The sequence below is a fragment of the Perognathus longimembris genome, chromosome 3 (genome assembly GCF_023159225.1).
Source record: "Perognathus longimembris pacificus isolate PPM17 chromosome 3, ASM2315922v1, whole genome shotgun sequence".
NCBI lineage: Eukaryota > Metazoa > Chordata > Mammalia > Rodentia > Heteromyidae > Perognathus > Perognathus longimembris.
Window position 1 is genome coordinate 65,878,151 of NC_063163.1, and position 23,988 is coordinate 65,902,138.

At 55.3% G+C, this 23,988-nt stretch overlaps 2 protein-coding genes across 2 annotated transcripts; both read left to right on the plus strand.

The window, feature by feature from the left end:
* Nucleotides 1-5,596: 5,596 nt before the first annotated feature.
* Nucleotides 5,597-10,130, plus strand: Madcam1 (mucosal vascular addressin cell adhesion molecule 1). The gene is made up of 5 exons (XM_048340856.1): nucleotides 5,597-5,663; nucleotides 6,322-6,594; nucleotides 6,840-7,169; nucleotides 7,799-8,245; nucleotides 9,828-10,130. Exons 1-5 carry the CDS (start codon nucleotides 5,597-5,599, stop codon nucleotides 9,998-10,000), a joined length of 1,290 nt encoding a protein of 429 aa, XP_048196813.1. The 3' UTR covers nucleotides 10,001-10,130.
* An 8,621-nt stretch (nucleotides 10,131-18,751) lies between these two features.
* Nucleotides 18,752-23,444, plus strand: Odf3l2 (outer dense fiber of sperm tails 3 like 2). Its single transcript, XM_048340621.1, has 4 exons — nucleotides 18,752-18,878; nucleotides 19,473-19,580; nucleotides 21,380-21,493; nucleotides 22,960-23,444. Exons 1-4 carry the CDS (start codon nucleotides 18,752-18,754, stop codon nucleotides 23,442-23,444), a joined length of 834 nt encoding a protein of 277 aa, XP_048196578.1.
* The last annotated feature ends 544 nt before the right edge of the window (nucleotides 23,445-23,988 follow it).

Here is a 23,988-nt window from a genome sequence, read left to right on the forward strand (position 1 = left end):
CTGTTTTTTTTTTTTTTTTTTTTTCTGTTTATGTGGTGCTGAGGAATTGAACCCAGAGCTTCATGCAGGCAAGGCAAGCACTCTACCACTAAGCCACATTCCCAGCCCAAGGTTGGCATTCTACCACTCAAGCCACAGCTCCACTTGCTGCTTCCTTGTTAGTTACTTGGAGAAGTCTCATGGACTTTCCTGCCTGGCCTGCCTTCCAACCACTATCCTCAGATCTCAGCCCCTTGAGTAGTTAGGATTACAGGTGTGAGTCATTCTCACCCAGCCATAGTCTTTTTTTCCTTTGGGCTAGGGTCTCACTATGTAGCTCAAGCTTTAAGGTTCCATTGTTATCCAGGCTGACTTTGAGCTCATAATCTTGCCTCCATTTCTTGTGGAATTACTTCCACAGATCTTTTTCTGTTGTTGTTAAAAATCTTTGGACCTGGAGCTTGACCTTCCCAGTGGCACTGGACCCTTCCCTCAAATACTGCATCTGGCTCACTACCCCTCCGCATATCCAGAATGTCCAAGCCCAGGCTTGCTGGCCCCAGCTCAGCACGCCTCCTCACAGACTGTGGACTCCTGTGTCCCATCCCTTCCATCTCCTCACACCTGAGTTTCTCTGCCACTGGGTCTCAACACTGCTGGCATGGGGTGGGGGGTGGCCTGGACACTCATGGCTGAGCAATGTCTCTAGCCCCCACCTTCTCATACCCAGGAGCACCCAGTTGGCAAATGCCTTCTAGACATTGCCCTGTGGACAGAAATAGCCCAGTGAGACTGCGTCCTAACTCCAGAGGACAGCAAGGATAGGAGATTGTGCCCATGGAACATTCAGCCCTCCACCAGAGGCTGGGAAGCAAGCAAACCTCTCTAAAAGGTCAGCTACCTCAAGTCAGCCACCCTGCCAGCCAAGAGCTGTGCTTCTTGCCTAGTGTCTTGGGCATGGGGTGTGTAGGCACAAAGAATGCCCTCTTCTTGTTGAAAAGCAGCCAATGTGCCCAGCAACTTCCTGAAGTGATATAAATAAATCTTATCAAACAAAGAGCTATCTTCTCTCACCCTAATATTATTGTTTTTATATATAATTAACAATAACTTGGGGCTGGGAATATGGCCTAGTGGTAAAGTGCTCATCTTGTATACATGAAGCCCTGGGTTCGATTCCTCAGCACTACATATATAGAAAAAGCTGGAAGTGGTGCTGTGGCTCAAGTGGCAGAGTGCTAGCCTTGAGCAAAAAGAAGCCAGGGACAGTGCTCAGGCCCTAAGTTCAAGCCCCAGGACTGGCAAAAAAAAAAAAAAAACCAAACCAATAAGTATTTTACATACATACCACAAAAATCTGAGACAGGCCAGGCGCCAGTGGCTCTCGCCTGTTATCCTAGTACCTCAAGAGACTGAGATCTGAGGATTGCAGTTCAGAACCTAGGCAAGACTCTTACCTCCCAGTAATCACCAGAAAACCAGAAGTGGTGCTGTGGCTCAACATGGTAGAATGCTAGCTTTGAGTGACAAAGCTCAGGGACAGAGCCCAGGCTCTGAGTTCAAGCTCCATGACTGACAGAAAAAAAAATAAATCTGAGACAGGGTTTTGTTATATAGTCCAGGTTGCCCTGGAATTCATCTTCCTGCCTCAACCTCCTAAGTACTGAGATTACAGATATGTGTCTCTGTACCCAGCAAAACTTTTTTTTTTTTGCATAAGTGTCCATTGGAGTACGTGATGTTCACTGTAAACATTTCAACCTGTATTTAATTTTCCTTTTGGTGGTGGTACTAAGGATTAAACTCAAGGCCTCCTGCATGACAGACAGAAACTTTACCAACAACCTGGGCCACATCTCCAACCATTTTTACATTCGTGTGTGTGTGCGCACAAACACGCACATGCTGAGCTCAGGGCACAAACACGCACATGCTGAGCTCAGGGCCTAAATGCTGCCTCTAAGGTTTTTTTGTTCAAGGCTAGTACTCTACAGCTTGAGTCGCAGCTCCGCTTTTGGCTTTTTTGGCACATAATTGGAGATAAGAGTCTCACACACTTTCCTGCCTGGTCTTGCTTCAAACGGTGTTCCTCAGATCTCAGCTTCCTGGGTAACTAGGACCTACAGGCACGGACACCACGGCCTGGATGCATTTTTTTTGGTAGGGGGCCCATAGGGTTTGAACTTGGGGCATGGGTGTTGTCCCTCAGATCTCAGCCTCCTGAGTAGCTACAGGCATGAGCCACCAACGCCAGTTGTGTTGGTTGGTTATTTATTTATTGCTTGCTTGCCAGCCTGCCTGCCTGCGCTCTACCTCTTTCTTTCTTTCTTTTTTTTTTTTTTTTTGGCCAGTCCTGGGCCTTGGACTCAGGGCCTGAGCACTGTCCCTGGCTTCCTTTTTGCTCAAGGCTAGCACTCTGCCATTTGAGCCACAGCGCCACTTCTGGCCGTTTTCTGTATATGTGGTGCTGGGGAATCGAACCCAGGGCCTCATATATACGAGGCAAGCTCTCTTGCCACTAGGCCATATCTCCAGCCCTGCACTCTACCTCTTGAGCCACAGCGCCACTTCCCGCTTTTTCTGTTTATGTGCTGCTGAAGAATCGAACCCAGGGCTTCATGCATGCTAGGCGAGTATTCTACCACTAAGCCACATTCCGAGTATTGGTTATCTTTTTAGGTAGGATCTCACTGTCGGCCTAGGCCAGCCTGGGCCTCAGCCTTCCTGGACTCAGTGGGGATGACAGGCAGACATCAGCGGGCCCAGCCAGTCCTTTGAACTTGTCATGCCTAGGTTGGCCTCAGATCATGATCGTCTGACTAGGTGCTGGTGGCTCACACCTGTAATCCTAGCTACTGAAAACAGATCTGAGGATCGCAGTTTGAAGCCAGCCGGGGCAAGGAAGTCTGTGAGACTCTTATCTCCAATTAAGTACCAAAAGAGCCAGAAGTGGAGCTGGGGCTCAAGTAGTAGAAAAAAGCTAAGGGACAGAGCCCAAGCCCCACTACTGGTACCACAAACAAACAAAGAAAAATATGCTTTTTTGCCTCCTGATTTCTGCCCAGCCTTCCACCCTATCTAAGACACCCTAGGCTTAAAGTCCTGGGCCAACCTCCAGTAACTGAAGACCCACACTGCCTTCTTGGTGGGAGGTCTCCCACCGGCAAAGAAGGAGCCATAAAGACCCCAAACTGACTAGTGAGTGAGGGTGTGAAGGATTGTTCAGGTCCCTGGGATATGCTGGGCTCCCTACTGCAGCCCTTTTCCGTCACATGATGGCAGTCTTCTGGAACATTCTTCATTGCACTGTGGACTAGGAGGCCAGAGTGTCAGGTCTCCGGGGAGGGTTAGACCCTCGGTGGAAGGAGGCCCAAGGACTTCCTCTCAGCAGGACAATGCAGTGCCGGGAAGGGAAGGGAAGGCAGGGTCAGGGCCCAGGGCTGCTGGAAGCCCAGGCGGGGCTCCCCAGGAAGAGGCTGAGGATGAGATGCCTCAGGTGTGACAGAAAGCAGGGTATAGCTGCACTGGGGGTGGAGGTGAGGGCCTGGATGACAGTAGTCACCTCAGCTTCTCCTGAGGGCCATGCAGAACTCCAGCACCCCCCTACCCCCCCCCCCCCGCACACGGGATCCATCTCTCTCTCTCTCTCTCTCTCTCTCTCTCTCTCCCTTCTGATTCTGTCTGCATCTTTCTATGTCTCTCCATCTCTGTCCCTATCCCTGGATCTCTCTCTGCTTCTGACTCTCCCCGTGTCTCTCTGTCTGTATCTCTCTCTGTGTCTCTGCCTCTGTGTCTGTCTTTCTGTCTCTGTCTGATTCTGATTCTCTGCCTCTCTCTCTCTCTCTCTCTGTCTTCCTAGGTTTCCTTCCCCCCCCTTCCCCTCCCAGCCCTTTGCAAATGCTCTCCCTCCCTCCAGTGCCCCATGGACCCAGCCCTTCTGGGACACCACATGTGGTGTCGCCCGCCGGCGGGCGGCCCATGGTGGTGTGTGTCTCAGGCTGAGAGGGGACAGCTGAGGACCAGCCTTCAGGGCTCCAGCGGCTTGCCTGTGTGTGAGGGGAGCAGGAAGCCAGGTCAGGGTGGGGAAGCAGCCCATTCATGAGGCCCATGGCCCCCTGCCCGGGTTAAGGGCCCAGCTTCCGGGGGAAGGGCCTGTGTCTTGGAGGCTGCCTTCCTGCCTGACTTCCTGGCACCATGCTGGGCACCAGGGGGGAGGGGCCCCAGGGAGCCTGGTCCCTGTGTCCTCACACCTGGAACCACTGGGCCTGACATAGACACCTCTCTCTGTGCCTCAGTTTCCCAGTTCTACTCTCAGCCCCTATCTTGCCAGCCTGTAGGAACTAAGAGGACCCGGGCAGGCAGCTGGATCATCTGGATGTTCTCCTTACACAGTGGGGAAACTGAGGCCACACTAGAGGTCAGCCAAGGTCCAGTCACATCTCTCCATTCTCCTCCGGCAAGCCTGAGAGCTGTGGGGTCCTGGTGGAAGCAGACAACAGTTACGCCTCAAGTAGAGGCACAGGGCCCCCCACCTGTAGCCACACCCTCACCTAGAGCAGAGGAGGAGCAGGCTTGGGAGGTGGGGAGCACTGTCAGGGCCATCTGGACAGTGACTGAGCAAAGGCCCTGTGGTTGCCTGAGACAGGGACAGACCCTGAAGGACTGACTTTGGGTTTTCCTCCTTGTCGTCCCCTAGGGGTATTGGTGTGCTGATCCCAGTGAGGTGCTCACAGTGTTACTCTGGGTTGGGCGAGAAGTGTGCCATGAAGGGCCAGACTCGGGAGGAAGCTGGGGATTTGGGGCCAGTGTCAAAAATGTCCTCAGACTCACTGAAGGTAGCCGGGAGGTCAGGGCCCAGCCCTATTCACCAAGCGGCCCCTAAATCCAAATCCCACCTTTTGTGTGTGTGTGTGTGTGTGTGTGTGTGTGTGTGTGTGTGAGTCCTGGGGCTTGAACTGAGTATTGTCCCCGAATTCTTTTGCTCAAGGCTGGCTCTCTACCACTCGAACCACAGTTCCACTTCTGGCTTTTTGGTGCTCAATTGGAGTTAAGAGTCTCACAGACTTTCCTGCCCTGGCTGGCTTCAAACCGCGATCCTCAGGTCTCAGCCTCCTGAGGCGCTGGGACAGCAACCTGGCTCAGATCTTCCTCTTCTGAGAGAGGGCCTCAAGCCCACCCCAGGCACGCAGCCCCAGAGGCTGCTCTCTGCTGCCCCCAGCTGGCTTTCTGCAGAAGCGATGCTGTAGCTTGGCTGACCTGGCTCGGAGGGAGGAGGGCTTGTGTGGGAGCTGCCTGTGATTTCCATACACTTGACCTCCATGCTCCACACCTCCGGCCTCTGGCCTCCAGCCTCTGCCTTCCCGTCCACAAAACTCAGGGCTGGGAACCGGCCCAGACCTTTCCACCCAGTCTGTTCCAACTGCAGTCTTGGGGTCCTGGCTGAAGATTTGGCCCCCGGCCCTTGCCTCTCTGCCATCTCCAGGGTGGAGGGTCAGGCTGGGAAAGCCCCCCCCAGGAAACCCCCGGGGAGCAGCAGGGGGAGTGGGCAGGGAAGCAGCCGGGGCCCCTGCTATTTAAACCGCTTCCCCCGCTGGCAATAAGACAGAGAGGGACCAGCATGAAGCGCGGCCTGGCTATCCTGCTGGCCCTGGCCATGTTCCTGGGGCTCCTCCAGCCAGGCCATGGTGAGTGAATGAGGACTGGGAGGAGAAGGGGCTTCGAAGGGGGCTAGGGAAGGGATAGGTGTAGGAAAGAAGAGGGGGCTAGGGAGGGGAGAGGGCTCAAGAGAGAGGAAGGCAGACACAGGCTGGGGGCTCATGCTTGTCATCCTAGCTACTCAGGAGGCTGAGATCTAACGATTGTGGCTCGAAACTGGCTTGGGGAAGGAAAGTCTGGGAGCCTCATAGCTCCAGTTAACCAGCAAGAATCTGGGAGTGGGGCTGTGGCTCCGGTGATAGAGTGCTAGCCTTGAGCAAAAAAACCACAGGGACAGTGGGCAGGTTCTGAGTTCAAGCCCCAGCACCTGCACCAGAATCCAAAAACCAAGGGAAGGGGTTGGAGAAGGGAGGAGACTGGGCAAGGGGGGCTTGGGGGAAAGGAGGGGTTCTCAGAAAGCAAAGAATTCCCAGGGAGGGGAAGGGTTCCAGAAAGGGATGTTTGAGAACTCTGCTAGAAGGGAGATTCAAAGAAGCCGGGCTAAGGAAGCCTGGAGGGTGGGGTGTCTCTGGCTCCCCTCTGACCAATGTGGCAGAGAGGGCTTAGGGGGGTTCAGGGCAGGGGCCAGGGCCGGGCTGTGGGTCTGGCTCAGATGCCTGTGCAGAGCTGAGCGCCCTGCCCCCTCAGGCCAGGCCCTCCGCGTGGAGCCCCCTGGGCCAGTGGTCATTGTGCCACTGGGTGGGGCGTGCCAGCTCACCTGCAGCTTATCCTGTGGGGACGACAAGGCGGCCAACGTGAAGTGGCACGGCCTGGACACTGCCCTGGGTGCCGTGCAGTCAGGCCCGGGCAACAGCGTCCTCTCTGTGCACCGGGCTGGGCTGTCAGCCACCGGCACCCGTTTGTGCGTGGGCTCCTGCAAGAACCGCACCTTCCAGCATTCCGTGCAGATCCTTGTGTATGGTGAGGTCCTGTTTGGTCCCCGTCCTGCTCTGCCCTTCCCGGTGCCCACTCCTCCCTATCCTGAAGGTCTCCCCTCCCCAGATTGCCCAGTGTCACTGTTCCCCCCTAATTCTCCCAGCCCCTCTTCCCCGGGCTTCCTAGGGTGCACAGCCTCCTCATCCTGGATGAAAACTTTCCATCGGGTTCACCCGTGGCCTCTTGGCTAAGCCCTTGGCTAAGCCCTTGGCCTTCCCCTCTTTCCCCAGCCTTCCCGGACCAGCTGGCTGTGTCCCCAACAGCTCTGGTGCCTGGGCGGAACCAAGAAGTATCCTGCACCGCTCACAACGTCACTCCCCCAGGCCCGGATACCCTCTTCTTCACCCTGCTCCTAGGAGGCCAAGATCTGGAGGGTGTCAGGGCCCTGGATCGTGAGGAGGAGGAGGAGGAGGAGCCCCAGGAAGCAGAGGGCCCCCTGTTCCGAGTGACAGAGCGTTGGCTAGTGCCTGCCTTGCAGATCCCCACCTCATCTGCCCTCCTGTGCCAGGCTACCATGCGATTACCTGGCCTGGAAGAAAGCCATTCCCGGGCCTTTCCAGGTGAGCCTGCTGGGCCCTGGCCACACCCATGCCCCGCCTCGGTGGTACTGCTTATAGTGCCTGCCCCTGGGCACTTGGGAAGACCCAGTCCTGGGGCTCCAGCTCTGAACATGGGCGCTGTCCCTGAGCTTTTGTGTTCAAAGTTAGTGCTCTTTACCACTTGAGCCACAGCTCTACTTCCAGCCTTTTGTGGTTCATTGGGATAAGAGTCTCCGAGTTTCCTGCTTGGGCTGGCTTTGAACCTTGATCCTCAAATCTCGGCCTCCTGAGTAGCTAGGATGACAGGCGTGAGCCATCGGCACCCGGCGGAGCTGTTTTTGAGCAAGTTCTCATGTGATAACCAGAGATACTTGTTAATTCAGCTTATTGGTGCCGGTCCCATAGCTCTAGTTTTTCTAACATCTGTCTCAGCCTTCCACTGCTGGCTTTTACTGAGCGAGTGGAAGCCGGGACACGCAGCCCTGGTCCAGCCCACTGTCATGTCCTGTGTGGCCCCAGGGGTCCAGGAAGGAGGCTTATGGAGGAGTTCTGGCCCAGTCTCAGGGTCCAGATGAGGCAGCTGTGGCAGGAGAGGGGTCCTGGGGCAACAGGAAAGAAAGAAAGAAGAAAATAAAGGTCATTGTTTTCAGTCCTGCACAGCCAGACTTCACCAGCGCCCCCTGGTGCCACCTCCCGGGAGTCCCCCAGTGTGACCTCCATCGACGCCCCCCAGGCCATCTCCAGGGACTCTCCCAGCTCCTTGCCCGCTACCCCCCAGCAGCGCTCCACACGTAGCCCCAAGATTCTCAGCTCCTCTGGGACCTGTCACCCTGAGATCCACCAGGTCACCCGCACGGAGGAGAAGGAATTCCACTGGGAGCTGCTCTGTGAGGCGCCCTGTGGCTCCGGTGTGGCCGTGCGCTGGACCCTGGCTCCTGGGGGACTGGCTGCCTATCACAGGAGGGAAGCCGGAGCCCAGGCGTGGCTGAGCGTGCCACCCGCTAGTTCCATCCCTGGGGGCTGGTTCCAGTGTCGCCTGGACCCGGGTGGCCAGGTGGCTAGCCTGTATGTTCCTGGCCAAGTGTTCCCCCAAACCTGTGAGTACTGGTGCCGGGGCCATAAGAAATGGCTGGGGTTGGAGGCATGGTTCAGGTGGTAGAGTGCCAGCCAATGAGCAAAAGCATCAGATACCCAGTTCAAGTCCTGGTCTCGGGGAAAAAAACCAACAAACCCAAAACAAGATATTGCTATTTCCTGTGCAGCCTCTGTTTCCCCATCAGTCCAGTGGACCTCTGGCTTTGGAGACTCCAGGGACCATGTAAATTTCAGAGCATTTTGTAGGTGGTTGTAGTCAGTAGCTCCCACCTGTAATCCCAACTACTCTGGAGAGTTTGAGACCAGCCTGCGCAAAAGCGCAAGACCCTGTCACAAATTAACTAAAGCAAAGGGGCCCAGATAGTTCAGTCAGTAGAGCATCGGACTTTTAATCTGAAGGTCCAGGGTTCCAATTCCCATTTGGGTATCTGATTCTGGCTTGACCCTTGAGAAAACAGGTGCTTCCAAAAATAATGAAAACAAAAAAGGACTGGTAGCTGGGTACCGGTGCTCATGCCTATAATCCTAGCTACTCATGAGGCTGAGAATTGAGGACTGCAGTGTGAGGCTATCCTGGACAGGAAAGTCTGCAAGGATCTTATCTCCAATTAACCAGCAAAAGTCTGGGGCTGGAGCTGTGGCTCAAGCAGTAGGGCACCAGCTTTGGGAAAAGCTCGGGGACAGTGCTCAGGCCCTGAGTTCAAATTCCAGGACTAGCACCAAATAAAATGTTAGAAACTTGAGCTGCCGGAGTGGCTTAGTGACACTGGGCCTGCCTAGAAAGGAGAAGGTCCTGCAATACTGTCCTGTATATTATGTGACACTGATACTGCACATTTGGTTCTTCTTTTTGGCCAGTCCTGGGGCTTGAACTCAGGGCCTGAACACTGTCCCTGGCTTCTTTTTGCTCAAGGCTAGCACTCTACCACTTGAGCCACAGCACCACCTCTGGCCATTTTCTATATATGTGGTGCCGAGGAATCAAACCCAGGGCCTAATGTATAGGAGGCAAGCACTCTACCACTAGGCCATATTCCCAGCCTCTCATTTGGTTCTTTTTAATATGTTCTGTGTTTTTTGCATTGTGTTTTTGGGAAGCAGGAGAGTTGTGAGGGGCAGCTCTTTTCTATTTAGACTGGCTGCATTTCACATGCAGGTAAAACCAGTGGCCACCTCATTGGTCAGCCAAGTTCTAAATTGTTTGATTTTTTTTCTTTTTGCCATTTCTGGGGCTTGAACTCAGGGCATGCGTGCTGTCCCTGAGCTCTTTTGCTCAAGGTTAACACTCTACCACATTGAGCCACAGCTCCACATCCAGCTTTTTAGTAGTTAATTGGAAATAAGAATCTCATGGATTGTCCTGCTGGGCTAGCTTGGGACTATGATCCTCATATCTCAGTCTCCTGTGTAGCTAGAATTACAGGCGTGAGCCACCAGTACCCAGCTTCCACTTCTGACTTGTAAGGTTCTATTAAAACCCCACATGTCCACTATGAAGTCCATTGTAAGACTTCAGGATCCCGGATCAGTGCTATGGGGTGGAGGCCTACAAAGGTCTGACCACCCTCTTTCCTGCTTTCCTAGCACCGGGTCCTAAGGTTGTCCAGCCACCCAGTGGCCCCTGGATAAGCAGCTTGGTCCTGGGGCTGCTCCTGCTGGCCATGCTCATCTATTGCCTGTGGAGACATTGGTGGACACGAGTTGAAGAGCACACCCACCTCCCGGCTCCCTTGCGGCTCCTGCCTTTGCCAGAATAAGAGGTACGAGCAGGCGGCCTCTTCCCACACCCTGCTGCAGGGTTCTGGACAGCAAGAGGACTGACAGTGTCCCCTTTCATGGGCTTCCTATACCTGCCCATCCAGAGCCGGAGAATAAAGTTTGTGTGGTCCAGCCACTGGTGCTTAGTGTCCTGGTGGGAAACATGAGACCCCTGTGCCTTCCTCCTCATCCCACACTTAGACACAGGGGCACTTGGCAGGGCCAGGGCTGGCCAGGGGAACACCTAGGCCTTTTGCGTTTCTGGATGAGAGGGAACAACGAGGGTTCTCCAATGAAATACAAGACTAGAGTGGGCAGAAACAGAGAGGCGGCTGGAAGGAAGCTTCGTGTCCTTGAGGAGTGGCCGGTGCAGGGGTGTGGGAAGGGCTGGAGGTCTGTCCGTGAAGAGATGCTGAGTGGGAGAGGAAGGACGCGTGCCTGTGGCTCTGGGGAGCCTGGGCAGTTTAGAGCTTTCACCAGTGTGCCAGAATCTTCCCTCTAGTGGTCAATAAGGGGAAAGGCCTGAGGCCCCATATGTCACATAGGCTGCTAGGCTGAACTGGCCTGGTAGGGTCAGAGCAGCTCACAATCTAGATGTATGGTGGACTTGGGAGGGGTCCCCCCAGGAGGCATGCTATACACAGATGGAGATGGGATGAGATCAAAGGTCTGTCTAACCTTTGCCTGGGCCCAAACATTCCTGTTTGTGTGCGCGCGCCCCAATATAGGGTCTGGGTGCTGCTGTCCCTCAGTAGTTTAGCTCCAGGCTAGCATTGTACCACTTGAACCACAGCTCCACTTCGGGTTTTCTAGTGGTTCATTGGAGATACAAGTCACAGACCTTCCTACCTAGGCTGGCTTTGAACCTTGATCCTCAGATCTCCGGCTCCTGTGTAGTTAGGATTACAGGCATGAGCCCCCTGTCCCCTCCACCCAAGTGTCCCTTAGCTTTGTCGCTCAAGCCTGGCACTCTGTCACAGCCCCTCTCAAGCCCCGCCCCGCAATGCCCGCCCACCACAAACCACGCCCACAAACAAAAGCCACGCCCACGCGAAAGTTGTTCCACGAAGCCCCGCCCACCACAAACCGCGCCCTCGCCCACAAGCCACGCCAAAACAAACACTTCCCACAAAGCTCCGTCCACCATAAACCACGCCCTGTCAAGAAACCACGCCCGCGCAAAGGCTCCGCTCCCACAACCCCCCACAGAGGCCCCGCCCCGCCTCCAGTCCCACTGATTCCTTAGTCTCCGCCCCTCCCGCGTCTGCTACGCCCAATCCTCCAGGATCCTGTTCATCATTCCCCCGCCCCGCCGCGCTCGGCCTCACACAGGCCCCGCCCCTTCGCGCAAGGACACTTCCCTCTAAAGCCGTTGCCACGCCCACCTCTCCCGACTGCCCTCGGGCCTCCTTGCCTGGCTGGGCTCAGTGCAGCGCCCAGGCCCGCGGGAAAGACCGGGCTGTGGGAGCCGGCTTCCTCCGGTCACCCCCTGTTCTCTCCTGGGGTGATCTAGGCACCTTTGCCCTCCCAGGCTGGAGCCGGAGACCAGCTCGGGCGCTCGGTTGTCTTGTTCTGGCCTGCAGGCTGGAGGCATTTTGCCAAGTGCACCAGAGCCCTGCAGCGCTGGGAGCTGGCATCGTGGTGCTGGGGCCGTGGCGCTGGGATCCTGTTGCGCGGGTCTGAGATCGCGTTGCCAAGGCTGCGGCCCCGTTGCTAGAGCTGAGACCAGGTTACCAAGGCTGGGATCCTGTTGCTAGGGGCCAGGCTCCCTGTTCCTAAGGGCTGGGACCAGGTTGGTTAAGTCTGGGACCCGTTGCTAGGGACGTGGGCTTCGGTGGCTTGTGTCTGCGTCCTGTTGCTAGGAAGCGGGATTCTATTGCTAGGGACTGGGATTATGATGATGAGGTTGCTAAGAGCCAGGACTTTTTTTTTTTTTTTTTTTTTTTTTTGGCCAGTCCTGGGCCTTGGACTCAGGGCCTGAGCACTGTCCCTGGCTTCTTCCCGCTCAAGGCTAGCACTCCGCCACTTGAGCCACAGCGCCGCTTCTGGCCGTTTTCTGTATATGTGGTGCTGGGGAATCGAACCTAGGGCCTCGTGTATCCGAGGCAGGCACTCTTGCCACTAGGCTATATCCCCAGCCCCGAGCCAGGACTTTATTGCCAGGATAAAGCAGAGGAAGAGGGACTGGCTGGTGTTACTGCCTGTCTAGCATGAAGGTGTTGGGGAATTTGAATGCTTTAAGGTTTGGAGGGTGTTTGTGAGGAATGGCCCTGTTCAAGGAATGTGTCCTGTTCAAGACACATTTAGTGAGTGTCTGCTGTATACCAACCATTGTTAAAGGCATCAGGGAGATAAGCACAGTGAGAGGTGCACAGATTCCAGCCCGAAGGAGCTTCTGTTTTGTTTTTGTTTTTGTTTTTGTTTTGCCAGTCCTGGGCCTTGGACTCAGGGCCTGAGCAGTGTCCCTGGCTTCCTTTTTTTTGCTCAAGGCTAGCACTCTGCCACTTGAGCCACAGCGCCACTTCTGGCTGCTTCCTATTTATGTGGTGCTGGGGAATCGAACCCAGGACTTCATGTATATAAGGCAAGCACTCTTGCCACTAGAGCACAGGAGCTTCTATTTTTAATGGGAGAAACTTAAGCCTTGCTTCTGTACCTGTAATCACAGCTTCTCAGGAGGCTGAGATCTGAGGTTTGCAATTCAATGTCAGCTGGTGCAGGAAAGTTTGTGAAACTCTTACCTCCAGTGTAGCACCAAAAAAGTTGAAAATGGATCTGTGGTTCAGGTGGTATAGTGCTGGCTTTGAGCACAAAAGAAGCTCAGGGACAACACCCAGGCCTTGAGTTCAAGCCCCAGGACTGGCACACACACAGACACACATTAATATATATAATACACACATACATACATAAATATGTATAAACAAATATGATACTCAAAAAGACACTACATTGAAAATGAGCTATACAACTTGTGGGTGGGGATAGGAGGGAAAAACTGGGAGAGAGCAAGGGGAGGGGTGATGTTGTCCAAAAAGAAAGGTATTCATCAAGCTGGGCACCAGTGGCTCACACCTATAATCCTGGCTGCTCAGGAGGCTGAGATGTGAGGATCGCAGTTCCAAGCCAGCCTGGGCAGGACACTGTGAGACTCTCATCTCTAATAAACTACTCCAAGTGGTGGAGCACTAGTCTTGATCTACAGAAGTTCAGAGACAGTGCTCAGGACCTGAGTTCAAGCCCCTGGACTGGGAGGGGAAAAAGTAAAGAAATGTACTCATTACCTGACTTATGTAACTGTAACCTTTATAATAACAATTAAAAACATTTTAAAAAAGCATATGAGGTGATCAATTATTTTGTCTCACAGTTTGGAAGTTCCAGACTGTGATTTATTGAGGTTGTTGCTTGGGGCCTGTGGGTGAGATCACACATCATGGCGGTGAGGCCATAGAAGGGTCAGCTGCTCACCTCATGGCCAGAGAGAGAGAGAGAGAGAGAGAGAGAGAGAGAGAGAGAGAGAGAGAGAGAGAGAGAGAGAGAGAGAGAGGAATAGGCAGGATCCCAGGCTCTTTGAGGCCATGTCCTCTGTGACCCAACGACCTCCCAACTAGCCCCAACTCTAAAGTTCCTACCACCTCCCAGTAGTACCAACCAGGGAGCCATGCTGATTCTTGGGACACTCAGAGCCCAAGCCCGAGCATCACAAACAGGCAGAGGTGTGCTGCGTCCACACTAAGTCCCAATCCAGAGTAGTGTGTGCTCATTACTAAACACACAAAGTGGAAATGGGGATGAAACGGGGCGGGCAGATTGAGAGAGCAAGGACCCATAGGAACCAGGGAGCTAGTGGCTCCCTGAGAGAGGGAATTTGGGTGGAAGGCCTAGCAAGTGGGAGGCCACAGGGGCTGCATGGGGGGGGGGGAAGAGGTGGGTCTTGGAGGACTTTGTAGGGACAGCAGAGCCTGGCCAGGCATTGGTGGCTCATACCTGTAATCCAGGCTACTTAGAAGGCTGAGATCTGAGAACTGAGGTTGACATCAGAAGATTCTATCTCCAATGAATTACCAAGAAGCCGGAAGTGGACATGTGGCTCAAGTGGTAGAGAACCAGCTTTGGGCATAAAAATCAAATGAGAAGCTGGGCACTGGTGGCTCACACCTGTAATCCTAGCTGCCCAGGAGACTGGGGTATGCCGATCTAGATTTGAAGTCAGCCTGGGCAGGAAAGGCTGAGACTCTTCTTTTTTTTTGGGGGGGGGGGGGTTCTTGGGCTTGAACTCTTTTGCTCAAGGCTAGTGCTCCATCACGTGAGCCACAGCTCCACTTCCCCTTTTAAGGCACCTTTTGTTTTTAGGCACATGTGCACACACAGAGGCGCTGCACCTGCTGGTATTCTTCTCTGGAAAGGGGGCTCCTGGGCTCGTCTGGATTCCCAGAAGGCCATGAGCCAGCCTCACTATGGTCCTCACTGACTGTATGGACAGCAACCCTTTCTGAAGCGGGGTGGGGGTGGGAGTTTGAGAACAGGAGCCCTGCAAGTTCTCTGTGTCCTCAGGGGAAGGACAAGTGTCCCTTGTTTGAGTCCCCAGGGGACAAAAGGGGCAGGCGGCCACAGAGCCGCGTGAGTCTGAGTCAGAGCGCCCGGTATGGATAGAGCACAAAGGCGCCCGGTCTCCAGGGAGATGGCAGTGACACAATGTGAACTGGCACAGGGTGTAGGAGGCGTCACCCACAAAGCCGTGGCCTCTACCCATCCCGCAGCCACCATGTGCCAGGGACACAGGAAACAGCAGGTCACCCAAGAAACCCAGTCTCCTGGGATCTAGCCTAGGCTGCTGGCATCTTTGTCCATGACCCACCAGATGGATTTTTAAAAAGATGGAGCAGGGTATGGCAACGCACACCTGTAATCCCAGCTACTCTGGAGGTGGAAATGATCCAAAGGCATGACCTCTGGCAAAAGGGCATCTGAGGATCAAACTAAAGCAAAAAAGGCTGAAAAATATCACATCGGGCATCAAACTTGGATGGGTACAAGTCACACACACACACACACACACACACACACACACACACACCTGTAATCCTAGCTACCCAGGAGGCTGAGATCCAAAGGGTAGCAGTTCGAAGCCCGCCTGAGTAGAAAAGTCTGTGAGATTCTACTTCCAAATTAACCAGCAAAAAGGCAGGCTGGAGGCACAGCTCAAGTGGTAGAGCACCAGCCAAGCAAGCAAGTGAACACAAGGCCCTTGGTTCAAATCCCACTATCACAACAAAGACATAAATATAGACAGACAGGGAACTTGGCTTGGCAGCACGGCTGTGCACACTGATCTGTTCTGTAGCCAGGGTCTTTGTACATACAGTTTGCCCGGGGCCGTGTCCAGGTGTTCAGGATGCAGGAATCCTGTACTGCAGCGCCTGCCTCTGCAGGTGCCTGTGTGCTCTGCACACCCATGTGTGGTCCCTGCGTGCAAGTCCATGTGCATCAGTGTGTGCACACATGCATGTATACACGTGGTGTGTTCATATGTTACATGCACAGGTGCCTCAGATGGCCAGTGCATAGCGCAGGTCACAGCTGTCTATCCAGATGTCCAAGACTTAGGATTGTTCATTAGTTTTTTTTCCCTTTGTGCTGTTCCTGGGTCTTTAACTCAGAGCCTGGGCACTGTCCCTGAGCTCCCCCCCCCCACCCCCCCACTCAAGTCTGGTGCTTTATCACGAGCCACAGCACCACTTCCAGTTTTCTGGTGGTTCATTGTTGATAAGAGTCACAGGAACTTTCCTCCTCTGGCTGGCTTGGAACCACGATCCTCAGATCTCAGCCCCTTGAGTAGAGTAGTTGGATTACAGGCCTGAGCACGGGATGCCCAGCTAAACCTACTGTGTTAAGCCATCAAGTGATTTGCTTCATCAACCACAATAACAAATACACTCTCCCAGCAGAGGGCGTCAAGGCAGAAATAAATCCTGGGGCGCAAGCAGGTTTGGCAAACCTCCTGTTTATCATTTATTTATCTGCCTGTGTTGAACTTGATCTCTGGGCTTTGCACTTTCTTTTAGTTGACTTGCTCACAGGTGGCAGTGTACCACTTGAGCCATGCCCCCAACCCCCTTTTTTGCAAGTTAATTGATGACAGTCTCCAGCCTACAGGCGTGAGACACTGGCTCCCGACAACTTTGGCAAACTTTCAGTGCCTCTAAGCAAGACATATGGTTCACACACATCAGGCGCATAGAAATACCATCATCACTGGCCGGACACTGGTGGCTCACACCTGTAATCCTAGCTACTCATAAGGTTGAGATCTGAGGATTGTGGTTCAAAGCCAGCCCGGGGAAGAAAAGTCCATGAGACTCTTATCTCCAATGAACCATCAGAAAACTGGAAGTGGCACTATGGTTTAAGTTTGAGAACACTAGCCTTGAGTGAAAGAACTCAGTGACAGTACCCAGGGTCCTGAGTTCAAGCCCCACAATCAACAACAACAAAAATTTCAGAGACAATGACCAGGTCCTGAGTTCAAGCCCTAGGACTGGTACAACAAAACCACCTCCTCCTTCTTCCCTTCCTCCTCCCCCTCTCCCCCCTCTAACCCTCCCCCCTCCTCCTCCTCTACCTCTTTCCTTGTCATAATCTTTCTCCATCACTTGCAGCTGGACCTCCATGTAGTTGGCCCTGGTCTGGGGGTCTGTTCTGCTAGGAGCCACCAGAGGGCGCATGTGAGCACAGCCTGTCCGATCCCTTTCCCTGACCATCATCTTCCACTGCTCCCACCTTTCCTTGAGTCAAAGCCCAAGTCCTCCCCACAGCCTCCTCCCCCTGCCTCTTGCTCCCTGGGCTTCAGTGTTGATGACTAGGAGGGCTCATGCCTCGAATCCTAGCTACCCTCAGCAGGCTGGGATCCGGAGAACTGTGGCTCTGGGCCAGCCTAGATAATGACACATTTCAAGACCTCCTTCTGGATCCATACAAGGTTGGGTATGGTAGTACACACCTGTTGTGCCAGTGATACAGGATAAAGATGGGTTGAGAAGACGCAGTGGGCTCAGCGGGTGGACTGGCAGCCAGGGGTGAGGTGGGGAAGGAAGGCCTTGCTGAGGCCCCCAGGTGCAGGGGGCAGAAGTGATGGCCAAGCCGTGAAGGGCCTTGGACACTTGTGGCCAGAGCTGACAGGGCAGGGGGAGCAAAAGGGGAAATGGAGACAGGGACCGGTAGTATCTGCGCATGCTTGAGAGCTTGGGGATTCTTATTATCACCAGAGGGCTGAGCTGGTGACCTTGATCTAACATCTGAGTCAGGGTTGGGCCCTGTGCCTGGCTCATGCCTGTAATCCCGGCTACTCAGGTGGCTGAGATGGGAGGATCTCTGGCCAGAGGCCAGCCCAGGCAGGGAAGTTGGTGAGACGCGTATCTCCTACTAACTACCAAAAAAACACCCCCAGAAGTGAAGCTGTGATTCAAGTGGTAGAGTACCAGTCTCCAGCTAAAAAGCTCGGGAAAGCACCCAGGCCTTGAGTTCAAGCCCCAGGACTGGCATGTACAATTAAAACACAAACAAACAAACAAACAACTATTTTGTCCCCAAAAGGAGCAGGAGTTGGTGTGTGTGTGTGTGTGAGAGTCTGCACTCGATTTCCTCTTCTGCTACTGATACTGGTCTACGCTCCCCCTGATAGATTTATTTATTTGTACTAGTCCTGGGGCTTGCACTCAGGCCCTGGGCACTGTCTTTGAGCTTTTTCTTTTCTTTTCTCCCTCAAGGCTAGCACTCTACCACTTGAGCCACAGCTCCACTTCTGGCTTTTTAAAGTGGTTCATTGGAGATAAGGGTCTCCAGGACTTTCCTGCCTGGCTTGGCTTCAAACCTGGATCCTTAGATCCCAGCCTCCTACATAGCTGGGATGACAGAAGTGAGCCACCAGCACCCAGCCGATCCCTTTTTTTTTTTTTTGGCCAGTCCTGGGGCTTGGACTCTGGGCCTGAGCACTGTCCCTGGCTTCTTTTTGCTCAAGGCTAGCACTCTGCCACTTGAGCCACAGCGCCACTTCTGGCCATTTTCTGTATAGGTGGTGCTTGGGAATTGAACCCAGGGCCTCATGTATATGAGGCAGGCACTCTTGCCACTAGGCCATATCCCCAGCCCCTCAGCCGATCCCTTTGAATGTAGTGTCCCCCTATATGTCACTCATTTATTCCATGGATGGTTTGTTTTCTCTCTCCTCTCCCAGGAGCCCCAGGCCTCTGCCTGCCTGCCTGTGTCCTGTCCACAGCCTCGAGCAGAGCCTGGCTAATGGCGGATGGGCAGGAGGTATGTGTTGCATGAAGGAAGGAACGTCTGGGAGGATGCTCGGGGACCCAGCTGTGAACGTGCACTGCGGTTGGTTCCCTCCCGGCTGCCCTGGGTGTCCTGTTTACAGCCTGGCTCCCGGGGGCCTGCTTTGGCCTGGGCCACCCAGCTTGGCTGGCTCCCTGGGGACCTGCTCTGCCGACACCGGATTCCTTCCTGGCCCAAGCAGCCAGCCTGGTGACACTCGATCTCAGCTCCACTTCCAGGCCAGCGTCCGGCCGAGCAGCCTGGCCCGGGCCTGCGCCCCGCGCTCCGCGCCCGGGGACAAGGAGCCGTCTGTATGGCTGACGGAGGGTGTGGTGAGGCCAGACCTCTGCCAGCACCGATTGAGGACAGTGCCCGGCCCGCGGTGCCAGAGCAGCCAGACAGAGCAGCTGGCGCGCCCGGGTCTCACCATGGGGACCCTCGGCTGCGACCCTGCCACGCGGCTGGCCACGGTGCCCCTGGCCCAGCGCGTGGCTGAGGGCCACATTCCGGAGACGGGGCTGAGAAAGTCCTGTGGAATGGCCACCCTGGAGAACGGTGCGTGCCAGCCTGGCCGGGGTGAGGGGAGGGGGGGTATAAAGGGGAGAGATGGAGGAGAACCATTATTGTGCCCGGTTGGGGTCCCTGGAATGTTCTGGAACTGGGCAGGAGACAGGAGCATAGACTTAAGTTTCCTCACCTGCGAAAAAACCTCTGTTGCTTGGCCTCAGTTTCCCCACGTGGGACACTCTCTCTCTGTTTCTCTCTCTCTCTCTGTCTCTCTCTCTCTCTCTCTCTCTCTCTCTCTCTCTCTCTCTCTCTCTCTCTCTCTCTCTCTCTCTGCCCCGGCCTCAATTCCCAGTGACCCCCCACAAGTCATGAACCAGGCTCTGTTCTCACCCCTGCCCCAGGGCCTTTGCACCGCTTCTCCCTCATCCTGAAATGTTCTGCATGGTCCTCAGCCCTGTCCCACTGTGTGATTCATGATGGAGTCATGATTAACCTGGAGGACAGGGTGGCAGCCTGCTCTCCTTCACTGTGCTGTGGTGGCGGGGTGAGGTGGGGCATGGCTCAGGTACAGGGGCCCCTCTTCTGTCCCTGGCTTGTCCCGGTCTCGGTGTTCCCAGCCTTGACTTGGGCTCTGGGTCCTAGGCTCTGGTCCTGGCTTGTATGTCCTTCCGTCTACCGTGGGCTACGTCAACCATGACTGCACCAAGACAGCCAGCCCTGCTTACTCGCTTGCTCGCAGGCCCAGCCAAGGTAAGGCCTGCAGGGGACGGGGGGCTCTCCAGCTTTCAGGAGCCCTGTAGGGGCCCCACAACCCTCACATACAGGCTTCCCAGGAGATGAGGCAGAAAAGGCAGGGTTGGGAAGCTCCCACTTGCTGTGTGGCCTCAAGCAAGCTGGTGTGTTCTCTGGTCCTGCTTTCTTCCTGATGAGGAGAATGGCAGCGTGGGCCTGGTGGCTCACACCTGTAATCCCAGCTACTCAGTAGGCTGAGATCTAAGGATCAGGGTTTGAAGCCAGCCCAGGCAGGAAAATCTCCAACAGACTCCAATTAACCACCAAAAAGCTGGAAGCAGAGCCGTGATCAAGTTGGTAGAGTGCCAGCCTTGAGTTAAAAAAACACACACACAAAACTCTAGGACAGTGCCCAGGCCCTGAGTTCAAGGCCCAGTATCAAGATACAAAAAAGGAGAATAACAGGAGCAGGGGTGTATGCCCTAGCTGAGACCTGTGCTTTGTCAGCCTTTCCTGCTTGGATTTTTTTTTTTTTTTTAATGTGAGCAGTAGGAGTTCAATTCTTACAGAGAAATTGGTTTTTGTTGTTTTTGTTTTTTTTTCCCAGTCCTGGGGCTTGAACTCAGGGCCTGAGCCCTGTCCCTGGCTTCTTTTTGCTCAAGGCTAGCACACTGCCACTTGAGCCACATCACCACCTCTGGCCATTTTCTGTATATGTGGTGGTGGGGAATCGAACCCAGGGCTTCATGTATACGAGGCAAGCACTCTTGCCACTACGTCGTATTCCCAGCCCCTTACAGAGAAATGGGAAAGACGAGGGGAATCCTGCTCAGCTCCTGGTCCCCTCCTGGGTGAGGGACAGGACTTGGGTAGAAGGGGACAAGGAAATCCATTGCTGAAGGCCTGGGATAGCTGGAGGATCTGAAAGCAGGGAATCCGGGCTGTGTAGGATGAGGAGTTTGGCAGAGGCTCAGAAAGGAGGTCTGGAGAGGAGGGTGGGAAGGACTGGAGAATAGTCAGGGGTAGGTGCCGCCAGGCCAGGGCCGCTGGTCTTCCTGGCGAGGTCCCAGAGCCATAGTGACTTCCTGGAAGATGGAGAAAGACTGGAGGCTCCCTCACCTTCCGGACCGACAGCTATGCTGGGGCAGGGGCTGTTCTGCATGCTTGGGGCTTTGCTGATCAGGGAGTGACCCTAGCCACCTCTTGGGGCACGTGCCCATGGGGCTGAGAGGGCCTCATTTAGGAGCACCAGCACCCTGATTTTATATGCTCTTTCTTTATTTCACTGTTTTATTTGGCTTGAACTCAGGGCCTCAGGCTTGCTAGGCAGGTGTGCTACCACTTAAACCATGCCCCCTAGCCTTTTTTTTGTTTTAGTTATTTGTTGATTTTTCCCCACAAAGTCTCACAGTTTTGCTTAAGGCTTGGACCAGGACCCTCCTACCCTATGCCTCCTGGGTAGCTGGGGTGATAGAGGTACCCTACTATGCCTGGCTTGTTGATAGAGATGGGGTATGTGTCGGGGGGGGGGCGGGGGGGAGGATACTCTCTAACTTTTGGCCCTGGGTTGGCTTTGAACTGCAGTTCCCCTGAGCTCTGCTGTGTACGTAGCTGGGATTCCAGGTGTGAGTCACTGTGCTCGGCTTGTGTGTCATTCTCACCACCCAGCACATAGCCCAGTGGGGGAGTCCAGGCTGCCCCCACTTAGCACCTCTATAGTGGCAGCCCCTGTGGTGGAGGGCATGAGACCCCAGGCCTGGCATGGGCAAAGAATCATCTCGGGGGGAACCCTCAGAACTTGGGGTTCCTCTCCCCAGCACCTCTCCAGGATACCAGTCCAGGGCCTGTCTACTTCCTGGACCCGAAAGTCACCCGGTTTGGCCGTGTCTGTCCCCCTGCCTACTCCATTCAGGGCCGCGGCAAGTCACGGGGTGAGTATGTGCTCCGTGTCTCAGGGGCCCTCTCTCCCCCCAAATAAAACCTCAGGGGCTCAGAGGAGGGACCACGGAGCACTGAGAGAATGGGAATGGCAAAGTGGGCGGCTGCCATGACTCCATCCATGTGGGATTTGGGGGCGGAGAGCTCATCCTGCCCGCAGGGACAGGCAGGGCTCTGGCAGCCTCCAGGCCTCCCCTTCCTGGCCTCCAGGGCCTTGCTTGGCCCCAGCCCATCATCCCACTACCCTACCTCTGCATCTGCTCACCTGCTGCTACATAACCCCCCACTGACCCACCCATTCCCCCACCACCATCACCAGCTCACCATCCCACCTCCTCCACACCCCACTCACCATCCACAGTCTCCACACGCCACCCTCCAACCCCGCAGAGAACCAACCCTCCACTGCTGTCCCCACCCACCATCCCTGCCTTTCCACCCATACTCCCCTCCCCACCTAGTCGACCGTCCACCCACTTAGCCATCCACCCACCCACCTATCCATCCACCCATCCATCCATCATCTATCCATCCATCTACCCAACTACCAATTTATCCCTCCATCCACCCAACTGTTCACCCATCCATCTGTTCACATCCATCCATCCATCCACCTTCCCATGCACCAAACTATCCCTCCATCACCCAACTATTCATCCATCCATCCACCCATCTATCCACTGAACATCCATCCATACAGTCACCATCTATCCATCCATCCATCCTTCTACCCATCCATTCATCCCCCCACCCATACATCATCCATCTACCCATCTGCCCACCCATCCATCCACCCTTCCACCTGTCAATTTATCCCTCCATCCACTCAGCTTTCATCCATCCATCCACCCATCTATCCACTGAGCATCCATCCATCCACCCAACTATCTATCCATCTATTTATCCAACCATCCATTCCTCATCTACCCATCCATCCATCCTCCCATTCACCTACGCAGCCATCCATCATCCATCCTTCCATCCATCCACCTATCCACTCCCCCATCCATCCCCCACTCCATCCACCTATCCATCTTCCATCTATCCACCTATCACTCACCCACTCATCTGCCCACCCATCCATCATTTACCTACTAACTCCTCTACCCACCGACCCATCTATCCATCTGCCATCCATTACCCACTTACCCTTCACCCTCTGCCTCTCCTATCATTCCCTCCCTTAGCTGCCCAGACACTCTGCTTTCATTGGCCTGCTCTCCCCTCCTCCAGCACTCCTGGGACTGCCCAACCAACCGCTGCTGGGAGGCCCTGAGCGCCCCCCTCCACCCCCCCCCCTCCGTGGGGTCCCACTATGAGGTTGGACTCAAGCCTGGGCATGGGCTGTTGGGAGCAGTGAGGGTAGGCTGGACAGCTGAGAGGTCACTCTCCCGAGGAAGTGGGCGCGGGGAGCAGGCCTGTTCTCCCTGCCGTGCTCACTCCCCATCTATTCTCACAGATCTGGAGGTGACCCCAGGCCCGGGGGCCTACAGCCCGGAGAAGGTGCCTCCTGCCGGCCAGAGGAACCCCCCAGCGTTCACCCTGGGCTTCCGCCTGCGCCCCAAGCCCCTGGACACCTCTGCCCCCGCCCCAAATGCCTACACTATGCCTCCCCTCTGGGGCTCCCAGGTCTTCGTCAAGCCCAGCAGCCCCAGCTTCACTGTGGGGGGCCGCACCCCTCCTGTGCGACCCCCCCAGGACCCCGCCGAGATCCCAGGCCCTGGCCAGTACGACAGCCCAGACCCCAACACCTATCGGCTGCGCCGGCCTGCCTTCACCATGCTGGGGCGGCCCCGGGCCCCGCGGCCTCTGGAGGAGACCCCGGGTCCTGGCACCCACAGCCCAGAGCAGGTCACCCTGAACAGGGCCCGGGCCCCGGCCTATACGATGGGCATCCGCCACTCTAAGCGGGCAGCCACTCTGGCTGCGGACATGACGCCCTAACAGCTGCAGGGTGCAGGACCCCAGCTCCCCCTGTGGTTCCTGCCCGGCATGGGGGGGGGGGGTGTCGAGGAGGGGGCAGGCAGAGGAGCCAGAGGAGCCTCCTCCTCCTTTCTGCCTTCTGAGGTCCATCCTGATCACCTGATCTCCCCTGGGGGCCCGCGACCCGAGGCCCCGTGTGGGGTGCAGAGCGATCTTCCTTCCACAGCCCCAGTTTCGTTCCCACGGGTCACCCCAGGCCGGCCCAGGCAGGAAGAAGTGTCTCTTTTCCCCAGCCAGAGACGCGCGGCCTCGTGTCCTAGAACTCCGCGTTCGGCCCAGCTGGGTCCCCAGCCTAGCTCCAGTTTCTGTCACAAAGTTTGGCTGGCTGGGCCCTAGCTTCTCGTGGACACGCGGCTGCCAAACTTGGCTGGAGGCCGCCTCCCCCAGGCCCCAGACGGACACACTTCGCCTTCTAGAGCTGTTTGCCAATAAATCTCTCCTCAGTGCCGTCAGCATCACCCGCGTGGCTGCCTTTAATCATCTCTGTGCCACAGAAAGGAGACCT

Coding starts and splice junctions, on each gene's coding strand:
- Odf3l2 (XM_048340621.1), top strand. CDS start 18,752: ATGGGGACCCTCGGCTGCGACCCTGCCACGCGGCTGGCCACGGTGCCC. Junction 18,879..19,472: donor AATGGCCACCCTGGAGAACG/GTGCGTGCCAGC, acceptor TCTGGGTCCTAG/GCTCTGGTCCTGGCTTGTAT. Junction 21,494..22,959: donor GGGCCGCGGCAAGTCACGGG/GTGAGTATGTGC, acceptor CTATTCTCACAG/ATCTGGAGGTGACCCCAGGC.
- Madcam1 (XM_048340856.1), top strand. CDS start 5,597: ATGAAGCGCGGCCTGGCTATCCTGCTGGCCCTGGCCATGTTCCTGGGG. Junction 5,664..6,321: donor GCTCCTCCAGCCAGGCCATG/GTGAGTGAATGA, acceptor CTGCCCCCTCAG/GCCAGGCCCTCCGCGTGGAG. Junction 6,595..6,839: donor CGTGCAGATCCTTGTGTATG/GTGAGGTCCTGT, acceptor CTCTTTCCCCAG/CCTTCCCGGACCAGCTGGCT.